This window comes from Pan troglodytes, chromosome 10, assembly GCF_028858775.2.
Source record: "Pan troglodytes isolate AG18354 chromosome 10, NHGRI_mPanTro3-v2.0_pri, whole genome shotgun sequence".
Classification (NCBI taxonomy): Eukaryota; Metazoa; Chordata; class Mammalia; order Primates; family Hominidae; genus Pan; species Pan troglodytes.
The window spans coordinates 129,767,791-129,784,914 of NC_072408.2; the positions used below are offsets into that span (position 1 = coordinate 129,767,791).

Sequence of the window (17,124 nt, forward strand, 5' to 3'; positions counted from 1 at the left end):
TGGTGAGGATGTGGGGAAATTGCAACCCTCATGGATTGCTGGTGGGAATGCAAAATGGTGCAGCCGCTGTGGAAGACAGTCTGGCAGTTCCTCAAAACGTTGAGCACAGAGTTCTCATGGGACCCAGCAATTCCACTCCCAGACATCTACCCAAGAGAGGCGAAAGCAAACTCCCACCAAAAAAAACATGAATGTTGGGCCGGGCGCGGTGGCTCATGCCTATAATCCTAGCACTTTGAGAGGCCGAGGTGGGTGGATCACGAGGTCAAGAGATTGAGACCATTCTGGCTAACGCGGTGAAACCCCGTCTCTACTAAAAACGCAAAAAATTACCTGGGTATGGTGGTGGGCGCCTCTAGTCGCAGCTACTTGGGCGGCTGAGGCAGGAGAATGGCATGAACCCAGGAGGCGGAGCTTGCAGTGAGCCGAGATTGCATCACCGCACTCCAACCTGGGCGACAGAGCGAGACTCCGTCTCAAACAACAACAACAACAACAAAACATGAATGTTCCCACTATTAGCAGCACTAATAGCAGTACTATTCACAATAGCCCAAAGGTGGAAACAGCCCAAATATCTATCAACAGATGAATGGATAAACAAAATGTGGCATAGCCATACAATAGGATATTATTCAGCCATGAAAAGGAATAAAGTGCTGATTCATGCCACAACATGGTTGGACCTTGTACACATGATGAGAGAAGCCAGACACGAAAGGCCACGTAGTATACGGTTCCATGTACATGAAAAGGCCAGAGAGGCCAATCTGCAGAGCCAGATTTTAGAATGCTGGCGGCCAGGGGCTGTGTGGAGGAAGAATTGGGGAGTGACTGTTAATGGGTATAGGGTTTTCTGTTAGGGTGATGAAAATGTCCTGGAATTAGATAATGATGATGGTTACACAACATCATAAGCGTACTAGATGTCACTAATGATAAGTTTTATATTGTCTGCATGTTGCTGCAATAAAAACAATTTTAAAAACATTAGGCTGGGCGCAGTGGCTCACACCTCTAATCTCAGCACTTTGGGAGGCCGAGGCAGGTGGATTACTTGAAGCCAGGAGTTCAAGACCAGCCTGGCCAACATGGTGAAACGCTGTCTCTACTAAAAACACAAAAAAATTAGCTGGGTGTGGTGGCAGGCGCCTGTAGTCCCAGCTACTCAAAAGACTGAGGCAGGAGAATCGCTTGAACCAGGGAGGCAGAGGTTGCAGCGAGCTAAGATTGTGCCACTGCACTCCAGCCTGGATGACAGAGAGAGATCCTGTCTCAAAAACTAAAACAAAAAACCCTGCCAAAATAAAACAAACAGAAGAAAACATTATATCTCTAGCTGGGCGTGGTGGCTCATGCCTATAAGCTCAACACTTTGGGAGGCCAAGGTGGGAGGATTGATTGAGGCCAGGGGTTTGAGACCAGCCTGTTCAACAAAGCAAGGCCTGTCTCTACAAAAAAAAAAAAAGCAAAAGAAAAAATTAGCTGGGCATGGCGATGTGCACCTGTAGCCCCAGCTACTCTGAAGGCTGAGGTGGGAGGATCACTTGAGCCCAGAAGGTTGAGGCTACAGTGAGGTGTGATAGCACCTCTGCACTCCAGTCTGGGCAATAGAGCAAGAACCTGTCTCTAAAAACAAACAAACAAACAAACAAACAAAAACACTCCTATCTTAAATGTAATGTGGGACACTGGAACAGAAAGAGGACATTAGTGAGAAAACTAGTGACACACAAATACAGCTTGCAGTTTCACTGATAGTGACATGCTATGTTGGTTTCCTAGTTGTGACAAATGTACCCCAGTACTGTGGGATTTTAAGAGAAGAGAAACTGTGAGGGGTGGGGCATAAGAGAACTTTCTGTATTGTTTTGTGACTTTTCTGTAAATCTAAAATTATTTCAAAATTAAACTTTTTTTTTTTTGAGACAGTCTCGCTCTGTCACCCAGGCTGGAGTGCAGTGATGCGATCTCGGCTCACTGAAACCTCTGCCTCCCGGATTCAAGCAATTCTCCTGCCTCAGCCTCCCGAGTAGCTGGGACTACAGGAGTGTGCCAACACGCCCGGCTAATTTTTGTATTTTTAGTAGAGACAGGGTTTTACCATGTTGGCCAGGCTGGTCTTGAACTCGTGATCCACCAACCTTGGCCTCCCAAAGTGCTGGGATTACAGGCATGAGCCACTGCATCTGGCCTAAACATTACTTTTTTAAAACTCCTATGTACCTCCTAAAAAGAAGGTAATTCGGTCTCTGGAAGGTTCTTTTGTCTGCCTATGGCGCACTTTTGGGTGTGGGTTTACAAATCAAGGCACTGGAGCTAACTCCATAGGAGAGGGAGAAGAATCTGGAATTCTCAGCCCGAAAGTGCAGGGATGAGAAGAGACAGGCAGATGGGAGAGGAGCTTAGACTGGAACGGGGCTGGGCTGGGGCCAGGAAGCCCCTTGCGAGGGACTTTGCAGAACAGGAATGTCCAACACTGACGCTGCAAACTAGAGATGCACAGGCTGGAGACCACCTCTACACATGTGCTTGTTGGTCCTCGGTTTTGTCCAAATAATTTGAGCCAATACATAAAAAACAGCTGATCTCACATGAAAATTGGTATTTCCAACTTCTCTGGAAACATCTGAAGATATGCTAAGTCTCTGAAAACTTAACCCCCTCTACTTCCTAAAATCAAAAAGGAAGTCCTGAGGTTAACTTCAACCAAGGTTGCAAGTTCCCCTCTGTAGCAGGCTGAGTGGTGGCCCCCAAAAGCTTCCCTTGTCAAACCCCTGAACCTGTGAAGTGACCGTATTTGGAAAAAAGGGTCTTTGCAGATGCAAAGGACCTCTAGATGACATCAGCCCGGATTATCTACTGGCCTCTAAATCCAATGACAAGTGCTTTTATAAGAGAAAGACAAGGCTGGCCAGGCGCGGTGGCTCACGCCTATAATCCCAGCACTTTGGGAGGCCGAGGTGGGCAGCCCATCTGAGGTTAGGAGTTTGAGACCAGCCTGGCCAACACAGTGAAACCCATCTTTACTAAAAATACAAAAATGAGCCGGGTGTGGTGGTGGGTGCCTGTAGTCCCAGTTACTCAGGAGGCTGAGGCAGGAGAATCGCTTGAACTCGGAAGGTGGAGGTTGTAGTAAGCCAAGATTGTGCCACTGCACTCCAGCCTGGGTGACAGAGCAAGGCTCTGTCTCAAAAAAAAAAAAAAAAATTGAAATACTACTCTACCAGTTGGCACAGAGCCCTCCTCCTGGGACCCCAGACTTCTTCACAATTCAGCAAGTAAGAATAGCCACCGCAGGGGTCTCCCTGTGTCCGGGCCCAAACCTCCCTGCTGATTGAGCTGTCCTGCTGGGTAATATTTCTCTGCTGCATGGATTGGGGTGGGTGTCGGGTGCCTGGGCCCCGATGGAAAAGAACAGGTGGCATTTGTTGGGCCTCAGTTCAGCTGTCCCGGGAAGCACAGAGGCCCCTGGGATTTCAAGGCAACGTCTCTATCCCCCTACGCAATCCCCGTGGAGACAGGCAGACAGGAATGTCTACACCAGAGACCCTGGGATGGGAGGAGTGCAGATGGGGCTCCCAGACACAGGGGGAGGCCCTGGACCACCCAAAGTCTCTCTGCAACTCCACCAGAGAGGGCTGAGAGGAGAGCCGTGGTCTGGTGGAAAAACCTAACCGGGCGATGAGGCAGTTGGCCCAAGTAGAAGTCAGAGGTTAGGGGTAAGAGGTAGTACACTTTATTGACCGGGTTCTCCCAACATGTTGCAACCTCTGGCAAAGCCAGACCCTGGGCTTTGCCACCATCCCATCCACCAAAGACAGAAGAGAACGCATCTGATGAACATCCACGTGGCCTCCAGACAGCAGAGCACAGGGGCGGGTGTGGGGAGGGAGGCTGCCAGCCAGGGGTGGGTGGACGAGGGGCGAAAGCGCTGGGTGCCGGGCTGGGGGCACCCCTGAGGCACCTCCAGACCTGGCCAGCCCCTCACTCCCCCAGTTGAGGTTTCGTGTGGTTCACAGTGAGACTGGCTTAGATTGGCAGCGGGCGATGGCAGACAGATGCCCTCCACGCTCCCTACCCGCCCTGGCCAGACTCACAGAGCTGGCAAGAGGGAGAGATGGAAAATCCCGTTCCCCGTGTCTCCCTCCGGGACAGGGAAGCCCCTTCTCTGGAGGGGTAAAGGGGAGAGGCCTAGTCTCTTGACATCCCCCAGGCTACTAAGGAAGGGCCATTCACTCCTGGCTCAGAAGTTTCTAGAACATCTTGGTGAAAGTGCCCGCCATTACTCCCAATTAGAAAAAGGTTTTTGAAATCTAGGAGTTGACTGGGGTGCCTCAAACCAAACAGTAAAAACCCTGGTAAGATCTAGGTTTAAAAAGGCAGCTCTACCTTTGCTTAGGAGGCTAGGGAGGTCCGTGAAGGCGTTGGCTCAGGGCAGCAGGGGTAAGGAGTACCCTGGGAATGGGGCAGGGACCAGGGGCAAGATGCAGGAAGCGGTGATCCATGGGACATGGCAGGTCGTCCTTCAGTGCTGCAGGCCTGGGCTCAGAGGGCAGCTGGGGGCCACCGGGGGCCTCTGTGGGCACATCTGCCAGGCAGGCACTGGGGCCTCTGCCCCACTGGGAGAAGCAGGGGCCCCCCATCAGGCCTTGTGACTGCCGTTGGCTACAGGCTCGTTGTGGCCAGCTGTGAAGTCTGCGGCGGGCTGAAGCCCCAGCATCTGCCGCTGCACCAGCTTGGCGTAGAGGCCGCCCTGGGCCAGCAGCTGCTGGTGGGTGCCCTGCTGCACTACGCGGCCCTTGTCCAGCACCACAATGAGGTGCGCGTGCTCCACGGTGCTCAGCCGGTGCGCGATGATGAGTACCGTGTGCTTCTGCAGGTTGCCGTGGATGGCCTGCTGGATCTGCGGGGACAGTGGGGGCCTGGCTTGCATGGCACGGACGCCCCACCCGCAACCGTGCTTCATGCCACTGCCTATGGGCTGATGCTTAACCTCTCTGAGGCTCAGTTCACAAACGATGGCCAGCTTCCTGGGTTTTTCTTAAAGGGAGACAGCTCAGGGCCAGACACAATGAGGCACCTGGTGAATGGGGGATCAGCTCTACCCTGGCCTTCCAGCCTTCTGGTCCTTCCCTTCCCCCTTTTTTTTTTTTTTTTTTTTAAGTCTTGCTGTCACCCAGGCTGGAGTGCAGTGGTGCGATCTCAGCTCACTGCAACCTCTGCCTCATGGGTTCAATCGATTCTCACGCCTCAGCTTCCCAAGTAGCTAGGGGATTACAGGTGCATGCCATCATGCCCAGCTAATTTTGTTTTGTATTTTTAGTAGAGGTGGGGTTTCACTATGTTGGCCAAGCTGGTCTTGAACTCCTGACCTCAAGTGACCAGCCTCCCTCCTTTTTCTTTGTGAGACAGGGTCTCTCTCTGTGGCCCAGGCTGGAGTGCAGTGGCGCGATCGCAGCTCACTGCATCCTCAACCTCTTGGCCTCAAGGAATCCTCCTGCCTCAGCCTTCCAAGTAGCTGGGACCACAGGCATGCACTATCATGCCCAGCTAATTTTTGTATTTTTTTGTAGAGACGGGTGTTCCACTGTTTCCCAGGCTGGTCTTGAACTCCTGGCCTCAAGCCATCCTCCCGCATTGGCTTCCTAAAGTGCCAAGATTATAGGTGTGAGCCACCACACCTAGCCTCTGTTTAATTTTCTTTAAACCTAAAACTGCTCTAAAAAATAAAGCCACTGGAAGCAGTGGCTCACACCTGTAATCCCAGCACTTTGGGAGGCCAAGGCAGGTAGATCCCTTGAGCTGAGGAGTTTGAGACCAGCCTGGGCAACATGGAGAAACCCTGTCTCTGCAAAAAATATAAAAAATTAGCTGTGTGTGGTGGCGTGCAGCTGTAGTCCCAGCTACTCAGGAGGCTAGGAGGTTGGAGGATTGCTTGAGCCCGGGAGAACTGTGATTGTGCCACTGCATGCCAGCCTGGGTGACAGAGCAAGGCCCTGTCTCAAAACAAACAAAAACCAACAACAACAAAAATAAAGCCTACTAATTTTTACAAACAATCCAAACTCCGTAGTAGAGGCTGAGGAGTTTGCCTCCCTGCAACTTTGTCCTTACCCCTCTCCGTTCAATCCCCACCCACCAGCCACACTGACCTTTTGGCTTTGAACTTGCCAAGCTCATTCTCCACTCCGGGCCTTGGCACCTGCTGACCCTTCCTCCTGGCATGTTCTTACCTCCAGAACTCTCCACCACTGGCTTCTTTTCTTTCATGTCTCAGCTCAGATGGCATCTGATGGCCTTGGTTCTAATGGTGAGAACCACAGAACTCTTGGCACATGGTGGCTCCATCCAAACCGCTATGCTAAGTAACCAAACTCTAGTATGGCTTCTAGCAGCAGAAAGCCATATCCCTGGGATCACCACAGCCCCCATTCAAGTGCCTGTGTGAGAAAGCTCAGCTTGGCCAGGAGAATTTGCTGTGTTTCAGTCAACACCTGCTGACTGGCCCCAACCTCTTTTTCTTGGAGTGTTTACTAAAAAGGGCTTACAACTGTGACTCCTTCCTCTGTCCCTCTGAGATGTGTATGTGATCTCCTGCATCTCAGAAGTGTCTCTCTTAAGGACCTGAAAGCCATTCCCTTGAAATGGACAGCTAGACACAGGTGGCCTCTTGGCTGTCCACTGGGCTTGCTTTTAGTTTTCATGGGGGCCTCTGTCTGCTCCCCTCCCTACCCCTTCATTCTCTCTTTAAAATGCCCATCACCACCAAACTGGGATGGAACACAGCTCCTTCCCCACTGTCAGGAGTTACTGCATAAAATCTCTTTCCATGGCTTTTGCTAGCGCCCAGCTGTGTTTATCTTTGACAACGGTGACCCCTCCCAATCTCCTGGTGTCCCAAGACTTTTTCATTTGCTTTGTAGCACAGGCCACGGGGTGAACGCATGCTTGTTTCCTTGTTTTTTTTTTTTTTGAGACGGAGTCTCGCTCTGTCGCCCAGGCTGGAGTGCAGTGATGTGATCTTGGCTCACTGCAAACTCCGCCTCCTGGGTTCAAGCTGTTCTCCTGCCTCAGCCTCCCAAGTAGCTGGGATTACAGGTGCCTACCACCACACCCAGCTAATTTTTGTATTTTTAGTAGAGACAGGGTTTCACCATGTTGGCCAGACTGGTCTCGAACACCTGACTTTGTGATCCGCCTGGCCTCGGCCTCCCAAAGTGCTGGGATTACAGGTGTGAGCCACTCGCCCCTGGCCTTCCTTGTTTCTTATCTGCCTTCCCCACTGGAATGGAAACACCATGGAGACAAGGGTCTTTGTCTAGTTAGCCCACGATAACCCCAGAATGGTGCCGGTGCCTGGTGCCTGAGAAGAGCTCAGTAACTCTCTGTGTAACAAATGAATCAATCCGCGCATAGACTGAGGTTGCTAGCCATCTGCAAATACATGACTGGGCCCACCTGACCAGTGAGAATGAGACTCAGAGGGGAAGCACTAGCTTGAGGTCACACAGTTATAAACTGTAGGACGGAGCTGCTAATCCAGGTATCCCCATTCTGTTTTTTGTTTTTGTTTGTTTGTTTGTTTGTTTTTTGAGATGGAGTCTCGCTCTGTTGCCAAGGCTGGAGTGCAGTGGTGCAATCTTGGCTCATTGCAACCTCTGCTTCCCAGGTTCAAGCTATTCTCCTGCCTCAGCCTCCCAAGTAGCTAGGATTACAGGCACCTGCCACCATACCTGGCGGACTTTTGTATTTTTAGTAGAGATGGAGTTTCACCATGTTGGCCCGGCTGGTCTTGAACTCCTGACCTCAGGTGATCCACCTGCCTCGGCCTCCCAAAGTGCTGGGATTATAGGCATAAACCACTGCACCCAGCCTTTTTTTTTTTTTTTTTTTTTTTTTTTGTAGATGGAGTCTCACTCTGTCGCCCAGGCCAGAGTGCAGTGGCACAATCTCAGCTCACTGCAACCTCCATCTCCCGGGTTCAAGTGAGTCTCCTGCCTCAGCCTCCCGAGTAGCTGGGGTTACAGGCATGCACCACCATGCCCAGCTAATTTTTGTATTTTTAGTAGAGACAGGGTTTCACTGTATTGACCAGGCTAGTCTCGAACTCCGGACCTCAAGTGATCCGCCTGCCTTGGCCTCCCAAAGTGCTGGGATTATAGGCATGAGCCATCATACTGGGCCTGTTTTATTTTGTTTTGTTTTGTCTGTTTGAGCCAGATGGAGTCTGGCTCTGTCGCCCAGGCTGGAGTGCAGTGGCACAATCTCGGCTGACTGCAACCTCCACTTCCCAGGTTCAAGCAATTCTCCTGCCTCAGCCTCCCAAGTAGCTGGGATTATAGGCATGTGCTACCACGCCTGGCTAGTTTTTGTATTTCTAGTAGAGATGGGGTTTCACCATGTTGGCCAGGCTGGTCTCCAACTCCTGACCTCAGGTGATCCACCTGCTTCGGCCTCCCAAAGTGCTGGGATTACAGGTGTAAGCCACCGCTCATGACCCAGGTCTCCCCATTTTGATGCCTTCTCTTGCCCCACACCATACAGCTCTGCCTGGAGCCTGGAGGCTGGGTCCAGAGTGGCTCCTAGCTCCCCACTCTCAACACCAGGAATTCACCAGCCCAGGAGGCTGATAGTCTGGGAGAGCTCCTGGGGCCCGTCTCTTCTCAGCATCCATCTGCTGGGCGATGGGGGCTCTGGCCACCTGGAGCCGCTCCTGCCCCCGCATTGCCCACCACCCTGTGACTCACCAGATACTCGCTCTCGGCATCCAAAGCGCTGGTGGCTTCATCCAGGATGAGGACTGGGGGGTTCCGCACCAGAGCCCGGGCCATGGCCACCCGCTGCTTCTGGCCACCTGACAGCTGGGCGCCCTTCTCCCCTGTCTCTGTATGGTGGAGGCACAGAGACAATTTAGCAATGGGTGAGGCCGGGCAGCCCCGGGGAAGAGTGAGGGGCCCTGCCCTGCAGCTGTGGAAAGGGCGGGCTGGAACCCACAGCTTGAAAGCTCATGAAATGATGTTCCCCCCACCCAACTCATAAGGGGCATGCAGATTAAGCCTACATGCAAATTGATAGCAAGTTACCAATTTTCACTCATTCATTTGGCAGAAACCCAAACATCTGATAGCACACAGTGCAGGTGAGGCTGCAGGGAGACAGGCCCTCACCCGTCTTCCTGGAGAAGGGGAGTTGGAGCGAGCCCCATGGCTTGAAGAGCTGCAGCAATAACCCTGGGTCTATGAGTCTGTGCAGTGCAAAAGTTGTGTGTATTCACCACAGATGTGTGGCCTGTGGCCCAGCAAGCCCACCTGGACCAATTTTCCCCATGGACCGACTTCCTCCCATGCACAACAATATAGACACAGGTCACCTGTGACCCACAGCGCTGTTATTGCAAAAAATAAAACAAATAGACTCAAATGTCCATCAATAGGAAATTGAGTCAATCAATTATTATTATTTTAGAGACAGGGTCTCACTCTCTCACCCACGCTAGAGTGCAGTAGTACAATCACTGCTTACTGTAGCCTCAAACTTCTGGGTTCAAGCAATCCTCCAGCCTCAGCCTTCTGAGTAACTGAGACTACAGGTGCATGCCACCACACCTGGCTAACTTAAAATATTTTTCTGTAGAGGTGGGGTCTCACTACATTGCCCAAGCTGTTCTCAAACCCCTGGCCTCAAGCGATCCTCTTGCCTTGGCCTCCAAAGTGCTGGGATTACAGACATGAGCCACTGCACCTGGCCACGCCACCAGCTCTTTATTATTTCATTTTTCTTTCATTGAGATGAAACTGACATAACATAAACATAACCATGGTAAAGTGAATAATCTGGGCTGAGCACGGTGGCTCCCAGCACTTTGGGAGGCCAACCAAGGTGGGCGGGTCACAAGGTCAGGAGATTGAGACCATCCTGGCTAACATGGTGAAACCCTGTCTCTACTAAAAATACACAAAATTAGCCGGGTATGGTGGCACGTGCCTGTAATCCCAGCTACTCGGGAGGCCGAGGCAAGAGAATCACTTGAACCCGGGAGGCAGAGGTTGCCGTGAGCCGAGATCGCGCCACTGCACTCCAGCCTGGGCGACAGAGCGAGACTCCATCTCAAGGAAAAAAAAAAAAAGTGAATAATCCAGTGGCATTTAGTGCATTCACAATGTTGCACAGCCACCACCTCTACTGAATTTCAAAACACTATTCTAAAATAATATGTATTTATTATATCAATTAATTACTAGAACTACTTAAGTTCATATCGAGGTAATTTTTTAAAAAATTAGTGTATTTAGTATATTTTAATTTAAAAATTCTTTTAAATTGACAAGTAAAAATAGTTTGTATTTAATGGTGTACAACGTGATGCTTTGAAATACATATACACTGTGGAATAGCTAAATCAAGCCAGTTAACATATACATTATCTCACATATTTATCACTTTTTTAAAGAGAGAACACTTAAAATCTACTCTCTTAGCTATTTTCAAGTACACAGTACACTGTTACTAAATATAGCTGGCCAGACACAGTGGCTCACACCTGAAATCCCACCACTTTGGGAAGCCAAGGCAGGCAGATCACCTGAGGTCAGGAGTTCAAGACCAGCCTGGCCAAAATAGTGAAACCCCATCTCTACTAACAATACAAAAAAAAATTAGCAAGGTGTGGTGGTGGGCACTTGTAATCCCAGCTACTCAGGAGGCTGAGGCAGGAGAATCGCTTGAACCTGGGAGACGGAGGTTGCAGTGAGGCAAGATTACTCCACTGTACTCCAGCCTGGGCGACAGAGTGAGACTGTCTCAATTAAAACACAAACAAACAAAAAACTATAGTCAACAGGTCTCTTGACCTTATTCCTAAGGGAAAATTTTTATCTTTTGATCAACATCTCCCCAACCCCCCTATACATTGTATATATTTAATTATTGAAAAGGGGCTATTCGTGTGGTTCAAAAATCTAAAAATACAGGCTGGATACAATGACTCATGCCTGTAATCCCAGCACTTTGGGAGGCAGGAGGATTGCATGAGCCCAGGAATTTGAGACCAGCCTGGGAAACATAGCAAGACCCCGTCTCTACAACAAAAATAAAAAATGGGGTGGAAGGATAGCTTGAGCCCAAGAGGTTGAGGCTGCAGTGAGCCGTGATCACGCCACTGCACTCCCACCTGGGTGACAGAGCAAGCCCCTGCCTCAAAAAACAAAAACAAAAACAAAAAAAACTAAAAATATATAAAACTCTAAATAATAAAAAGTTTAAGTTCTTTCTTCAGTTCCCTCCTGCTCCCACCAAAACGTCTTTCATTAGTTGCTTAAATGTCCTTGTCTAGTTTCTTTATGCAAATATGAACATGTTATTTCTATCTCCCCAGTCCTTTAATAGGAAAAAAAAAAAACCCAGCTCCTTATACTCTGCACCTGGCTCTTCTCACTCAGCATCCTATCTCAGTGACCTTTCCATACTGCTATATGGAGAGCTGCCTCCTCCTCTGCCTCCACCTCCTCCTCCGCCTCCACCTCCTCCCCCTTCTTCTACTTCCTCTTTTTCCCAGCAGCATAATATTCCAGTGTATGGGCTTCTATAATAATTTACTTAATAAATATTTTGCTGAGTCACAGCACAGTGGCTCATGCCTGTAATCCCAGCACTTTGGGGATTGCAGGAAGATTGCTTGACCCAGGAGGTTCGAGTCTAGCCTGGGTAATGTAGCGGGACCCCATCTCTACAAAAAAAAAAGCAGGTGGCAGGGGGCAGTGCTTAACCCAGAGGGTTATGTCCCTGAGGGTGACCCTGTGGGCCCAGGAGAGGGGCCACCCCCAGCTCCACACCTGTGCTGTAGCCGTCCTGGAGTTCCATGATGAAGCCGTGGGCGTTGGCCTTCTGCGCGGCCTCCACCACCATCTCGAAAGGCACAGTGGGCAGGCCATAGGAGATGTTATCCGTGATGGAGCGGGCAAACAGCACGGGCTCCTGGCTCACCAGGGAGATCTGGAGAGGAGGGAGCATGGGGCATGAGAGGCCAGGAATGTGTTCATCCAGCTGTCCCCAGCAGCCTTGCTGCCTGGGGCCTGGAGACACCAGCAGTCTCAGGCCTGAAACCTGATCAGGGCCCAGTGACTGCACTGAGCTGCCTCTCTTCTTCCCCAACAGCGACTCCCGCCTGTACCCACAAGCCCTCACAGCCTCCCCTAATCAGCAAACTGGGGCCGGCTACATTTGCTGCTCTGGGATAAGCCAAGTTCCCTGACCTCTAAGAGAAAGCTCACTGGCCATCCCTGTCCTGAAAAAAAGAAAGAGGGATAGAATATAGAATGTTGCTGTGAATGAGTCTGCCCATCTCAGGAAGCAAGAGGCCACAGCAGGGCTCCAGGTCACACAGACTGCCCTGGCGGTGGTCCCCTCCCTTCTAAGAGAACAATTTAAAGGAGCTATCATCTCTAGATTCCAGTTTCAGGAATCTGGGCCTACAAAAATAATAGTATGGCCAGGCCTGGTGGCTCATGCCTGTAATCCCAGCACTTAGGGAGGCAGAGGCAGAAGAATGGCTTTAGTCTAGGAGTTCAAGACCAGCCTGGGCAACACAGCAAGACCCCATATCTACAAAATGAAAAAAATATATAGTATGGAAGATATCATTGCAACACCATAAGTAGCAAAAGTTAATTAGTTAATTAATTAAATTAAAATGGAAACAATCTAGGTGTCCATAAATGGGGATTGGTTAAATAGTGACAGTGCATCCTTAAAACTGAATTGTAATAGATACATATACACAGCATGATTCTATTTTTGTTTAAAAAAATTATAAACGTGTACCTTCATATATTGATATATTTCTATAAAGATAGGAAACACATTGAAAAGGATATTTACTAAACTGTTAACACTGGCTACCTCCATGTGGTGGAATTCAAAAGGTAAGGTGGAGGGGAACATTCATGTCTTAGTTACAAGATTCATTACAACTGTGAGAATATGATTAGCTTGTAGCATTTTATTGTTTTATGTTTATAGAAATTAACATTTTAAATTTAAAAATAGAGGCCAGGCATGGTGGTTCACACCTGTAACACCAACAGTTTGGGAGGCTAAGGTGGGAGGATGGCTTGAGCCCAGGAGTTTGAGATCAGCCTGAGCAACACAGTGAGAACCCGTCTCTACAAAATAATTAAAAATTGGCCAGGTGTACATGGTGGCTCATGCCTGTAATCCTAGCACTTTGGGAGGCCAAGGTGGGCGGATCACCTGAGGTCAAGAGTTTGAGACCAGCCTGACCAACATGGAGAAACTCTGTCTCTACTAAAAATAAAAAATTAGCCGGGTGTGGTGGTGCATGCCTGTAATCCCAGCTACTCAGGAGGATGAGGCAGGAGAATCGCTTGAACCCTCGAGGCGGAGGATGTGGTGAGCTGAGATCGTGCCATTGTACTCCAGCCTGGGCAACAAGAGCAAAACTCCATCTCAAAAAAAAAAAAAAAAAAAATTGACCAGATGTGGTGGTGTGCACCTATAGTCCCTCAGGAGGCTGATGTGGGAGGATTGCTTGAGACCAGGAGGTCGTGGCTGCAGTGAACCATGATCACACCACCACATTCCAGCCTGGGTGACAGAGTGAGATCCTATCTCAAACAAAAAGTACATAAATAGGCCAGGAGCCATGGCTCACTCCCAGCATTTTGGGAGGCCAAGGCGGGTGGATCACTTGAGGTCAGGAGTTCGAGACCAGCCTGGCCAACATGGTGAAACCTTGTCTCTACTGAAACTACAAAAAATTAGCCGGGTGTGGTGGTATGTGCCTGTAGTCCCAGCTACTTGGGAAGCTGAGGCAGGAAAATCGCTTGAACCCAGGAGGAAGAAGTTGCAGTGAGCCGAGATCATGCCACAGCACTCTAGCCTGTGCGACAGAGCGAGACTCCATCTTAAAAAAAAAAAAAGAAAAGAAAAAGTACATAAATAAATAATTAAGAGAGGCTATTCATGAAGAAGGAAAACCAAATTGCCAATATATGAAAAGGTGTTTAATATCTTCAGTCATCAGGAAAACACAAAAGACCACAATAAGCTACCACTACATTCTCACCAGTTAGCAAAAATTCAGGACTGACAATGTTAGGTGTCTGATAATCGAAGCGTGGTACCTACCGCAAAGTGTGAACGGCTCTGCCCAGGGGGCTCTTCTAAAACTTTGGTGAGCAGCAGCCTGGTGGCCTCCCACTTGGCACCATTTCACAACAATCTACCTCTGGTTACATGCACATGGTGTGGGCAGATTTCACAACCCATAGCCCTCACCACCATCTAGAACTTGGCTAGGAGTTCTGGAATCTCTGTGCCAACACTCAGGCTTTCACATAATTTATGTTGATGATGTAAACGGTGCTCCCTTAATAGTTTATATTTCTTGGACAGTGCACAACCTGAGCAACCATCCAGGGCATCCCTGCTCTTAGGCCAGCACAGGGACAGGTGTTACGGTTCCTTTCCTGAAAGGATTACTAAAAACTGTCCAGTCATGAATAGCCTATTTTGAGTACTGGAGATGACCTAAATGTGGAACAGCTGAAACTCTCCTTCACTGCTAGTAGAATGTAAATTGTAAAATGTAAATTGGTATAACCACCTGGGGATAGCTGTTGTGACAGAAACTACGGCAGTTGGGGATGTACATCCACTATCACCAAGCTTTCTACTCTTAGGATTATACCTTGGGAGAACATACTCATGTACAACAGAAAACATAGACAAAATTGTCCACATCCCACACTGGTATTTTTGGTAATGGTAAAACAAAACAAAACTGAAAAACAGGCCGGGGGCAGAGGCTCACACCTGTCATCCCAGCACTTTGGGAGGCTGAGGCAGGAGGGTCACTTGAGGCCAGGTGTTTGAGATCAGCCTGGGCAACATGGTGAGACCACATGTCTACAAAAAAATAAAATTAGCTGGGCATAGTGGCATGTGCCTGCAGTCCCAGCTACTTGGGAGGCTGAGGTGGGAGGATGACTTGAGCACAGGACTCTGAGGCTGCAGTAAGTTGTGACTGTGCCACTGCACTCCAGCCTGGGCAACAGAGGGAGACCCTTTCTCAAAAAAATAAAAATAGGCCAGGTGCAGTGGCTCACGCCTGTAATCCCAGCACTTTGGGAGGCCGAGGCGGGTGGATCACGAGGTCAGGAGATCGAGACCATCCTGGCTAACATGGTGAAATGCCGTCTCTACTAAAAATACAAAAAATTAGCCAGGCGTTGTGGTGTGCACCTGTAGTCCCAGCTACTCAGGAGACTGAGGCAGGAGAATGGCGTGAACCCGGGAGGTGGAGCTTGCAATGAGCCGAGATCGTGCCACTGCACTCCAGCCTGGGCGACAGAGCGAGACTCCGTCTCCAAAAAAAAATAAAAATAAAAATAAATAAATAAATAAAATAAAATACAAAGGGAAACAACCCAGCAAGGCACGGTGGCTCACGCCTATAAACCTAACACTTTGGGAGGCCAAGGCAGGCTGATCACCTGAGGTCAAGGGTTCGAGACCAGCCTGGGCAACACGGTGAAACCCTGTCTGTACTAAAAATACAAAAATTAGTCAGGCATGGTGACGCACTCCTGTAATCCCAGCTACTAGCGGGGCTGAGATAGGAGAATAGCTTGAACCCGGGAGGCGGAGGCTGCAGTCAGCTGAGATCGCACCACTGCACTCCAGCTTGGGCAACAGAGCAAGACTCATCTCAAAAAACAAAAATAAAGGGAAACAACCCAAATACCCAGAATGCATAAATAATTGTGATAAACATATGTATAGTGGGTTACCACCCAGCAATGAAAATGAATGAACTCTGTCCCCAGCCTCAACCTGGATGACTCACAATGTCGAGTGGGAGACACAAGACACAAACTAATCCACACACCAATCACGATTCTACCCAGATGAAGTTCCGAGCAGGCAGCACAGAGCTCAGGGGTACACACAGAGATGGCAGAACCAATGAAAAGCAAGAGCATGAAGACTCTAGAAGTCAACACATTACTTCTTGGGGAAAGAGAAGGGACACATGGCGGGGGGTAGGAGGCTTCTGGAGTGCCAGAATGTTCTATTTCTTTTTTTTCATGAGACAGAGTCTTATTCTGTTGCCCAGGCTGCAGTGCAGTGGCCCAATCTCGGCTCACTGCAACCTCTACCTCCCGGGTTCAAGTGATTCTCGTGCCTCAGCCTCCTGAGGAGCTGAGATTACAGGCATGTGCCACCACACCCGGCTAATTTTTGTATTTTTAGTAGAGATGGGGTTTCGCCATGTTGGCCATGCTGGTCTTGAACTCCTGAGCTCAAGCAGTCCACCCTCCTTGGCCTCCCAAAGTGCTGGGATTACAGGTGTGAGCCACCACGTCTGGACAAGAATGTTCTGTTTCTCTAGGAGGGCATTGTAATTGGTGATAATTCTTTGAACTGTCCATTTATCTCTAGTGCCCTCTTCCACACCTGTTACAGCTCACAAGAAACACGGTTAGATGCAGAAAGGGCGGAGGAGTGTGGCCCAGGCCCGTGCACATACCACACGGTGCAAGTACTTGTGGTCGTAGGCGCTGATGGGCTTGCCGTCCAGCAGCACCCGGCCCCCCTCCAGGGGGTAGAAGTTCTCCAGGATGTTGACGCAGGAGCTCTTCCCACTGCCCGAGGGCCCCACCAGGGCCGTCACCTTGCCGGGGGACAGGCTGAAGGAGACATTCTGCAAAGAACACACAGGCACAGTGTGGGGTTATTGGCTCAGGTCCCAGGACTGGATGCCCTGACCTTGGACACAGGTGGGTGCCCTTCCCAGCCCACCCCATGTGCCTCTCCCTCGCTTGGGCACTGCTGGCCCCTAAACGTTCTTTCTAAGACACTAGGACTTGGAAGCACCTTGAGATTTGCTGTTTCCTCTGTCTGGAATGTTCTCTCTGCAGGGAGGCCCCTGGTGAGGTCTCACCTCAAATGTCACCTCCTCCAAGAACCCCTTCTTGACTGTTACCACCATTCCCATGGACCATCCCTACCACAGCACCCTGATCTATTTTCTTTCTAGCACTTATTATCTGGAATCATTCTGTTAAGAATCTGTCTTCCCCAACTGGAGCCCAAAACTCC

At 49.7% G+C, this 17,124-nt stretch overlaps 1 protein-coding gene across 23 annotated transcripts in view; it reads right to left on the reverse strand.

Annotated features, from left to right (window-relative positions):
* Positions 1-3,716: 3,716 nt before the first annotated feature.
* The window catches only part of ABCB9 (ATP binding cassette subfamily B member 9), a 47,610-nt gene continuing 34,202 nt past the window's right edge, over positions 3,717-17,124 (reverse strand). For 12 of the 23 annotated variants that reach the window (XM_054663774.2, XM_054663776.2, XM_016924507.4 and 9 more), the window contains 4 exons: positions 16,553-16,726; positions 11,835-11,994; positions 8,751-8,887; positions 3,717-4,906 (listed from right to left, as the gene is read on the reverse strand). In XM_054663774.2, coding sequence (XP_054519749.2) covers positions 4,646-4,906; positions 8,751-8,887; positions 11,835-11,994; positions 16,553-16,726 — 732 coding nt within the window. In that variant the 3' untranslated portion in view covers positions 3,717-4,645. Of the gene's footprint in view, positions 4,907-6,155; positions 6,308-8,750; positions 8,888-11,834; positions 11,995-16,552; positions 16,727-17,124 lie in introns of all 23 variants that reach the window. The other 11 variants (XM_054663781.2, XM_054663780.2, XM_063785216.1 and 8 more) reach the window with 2 other exon arrangements.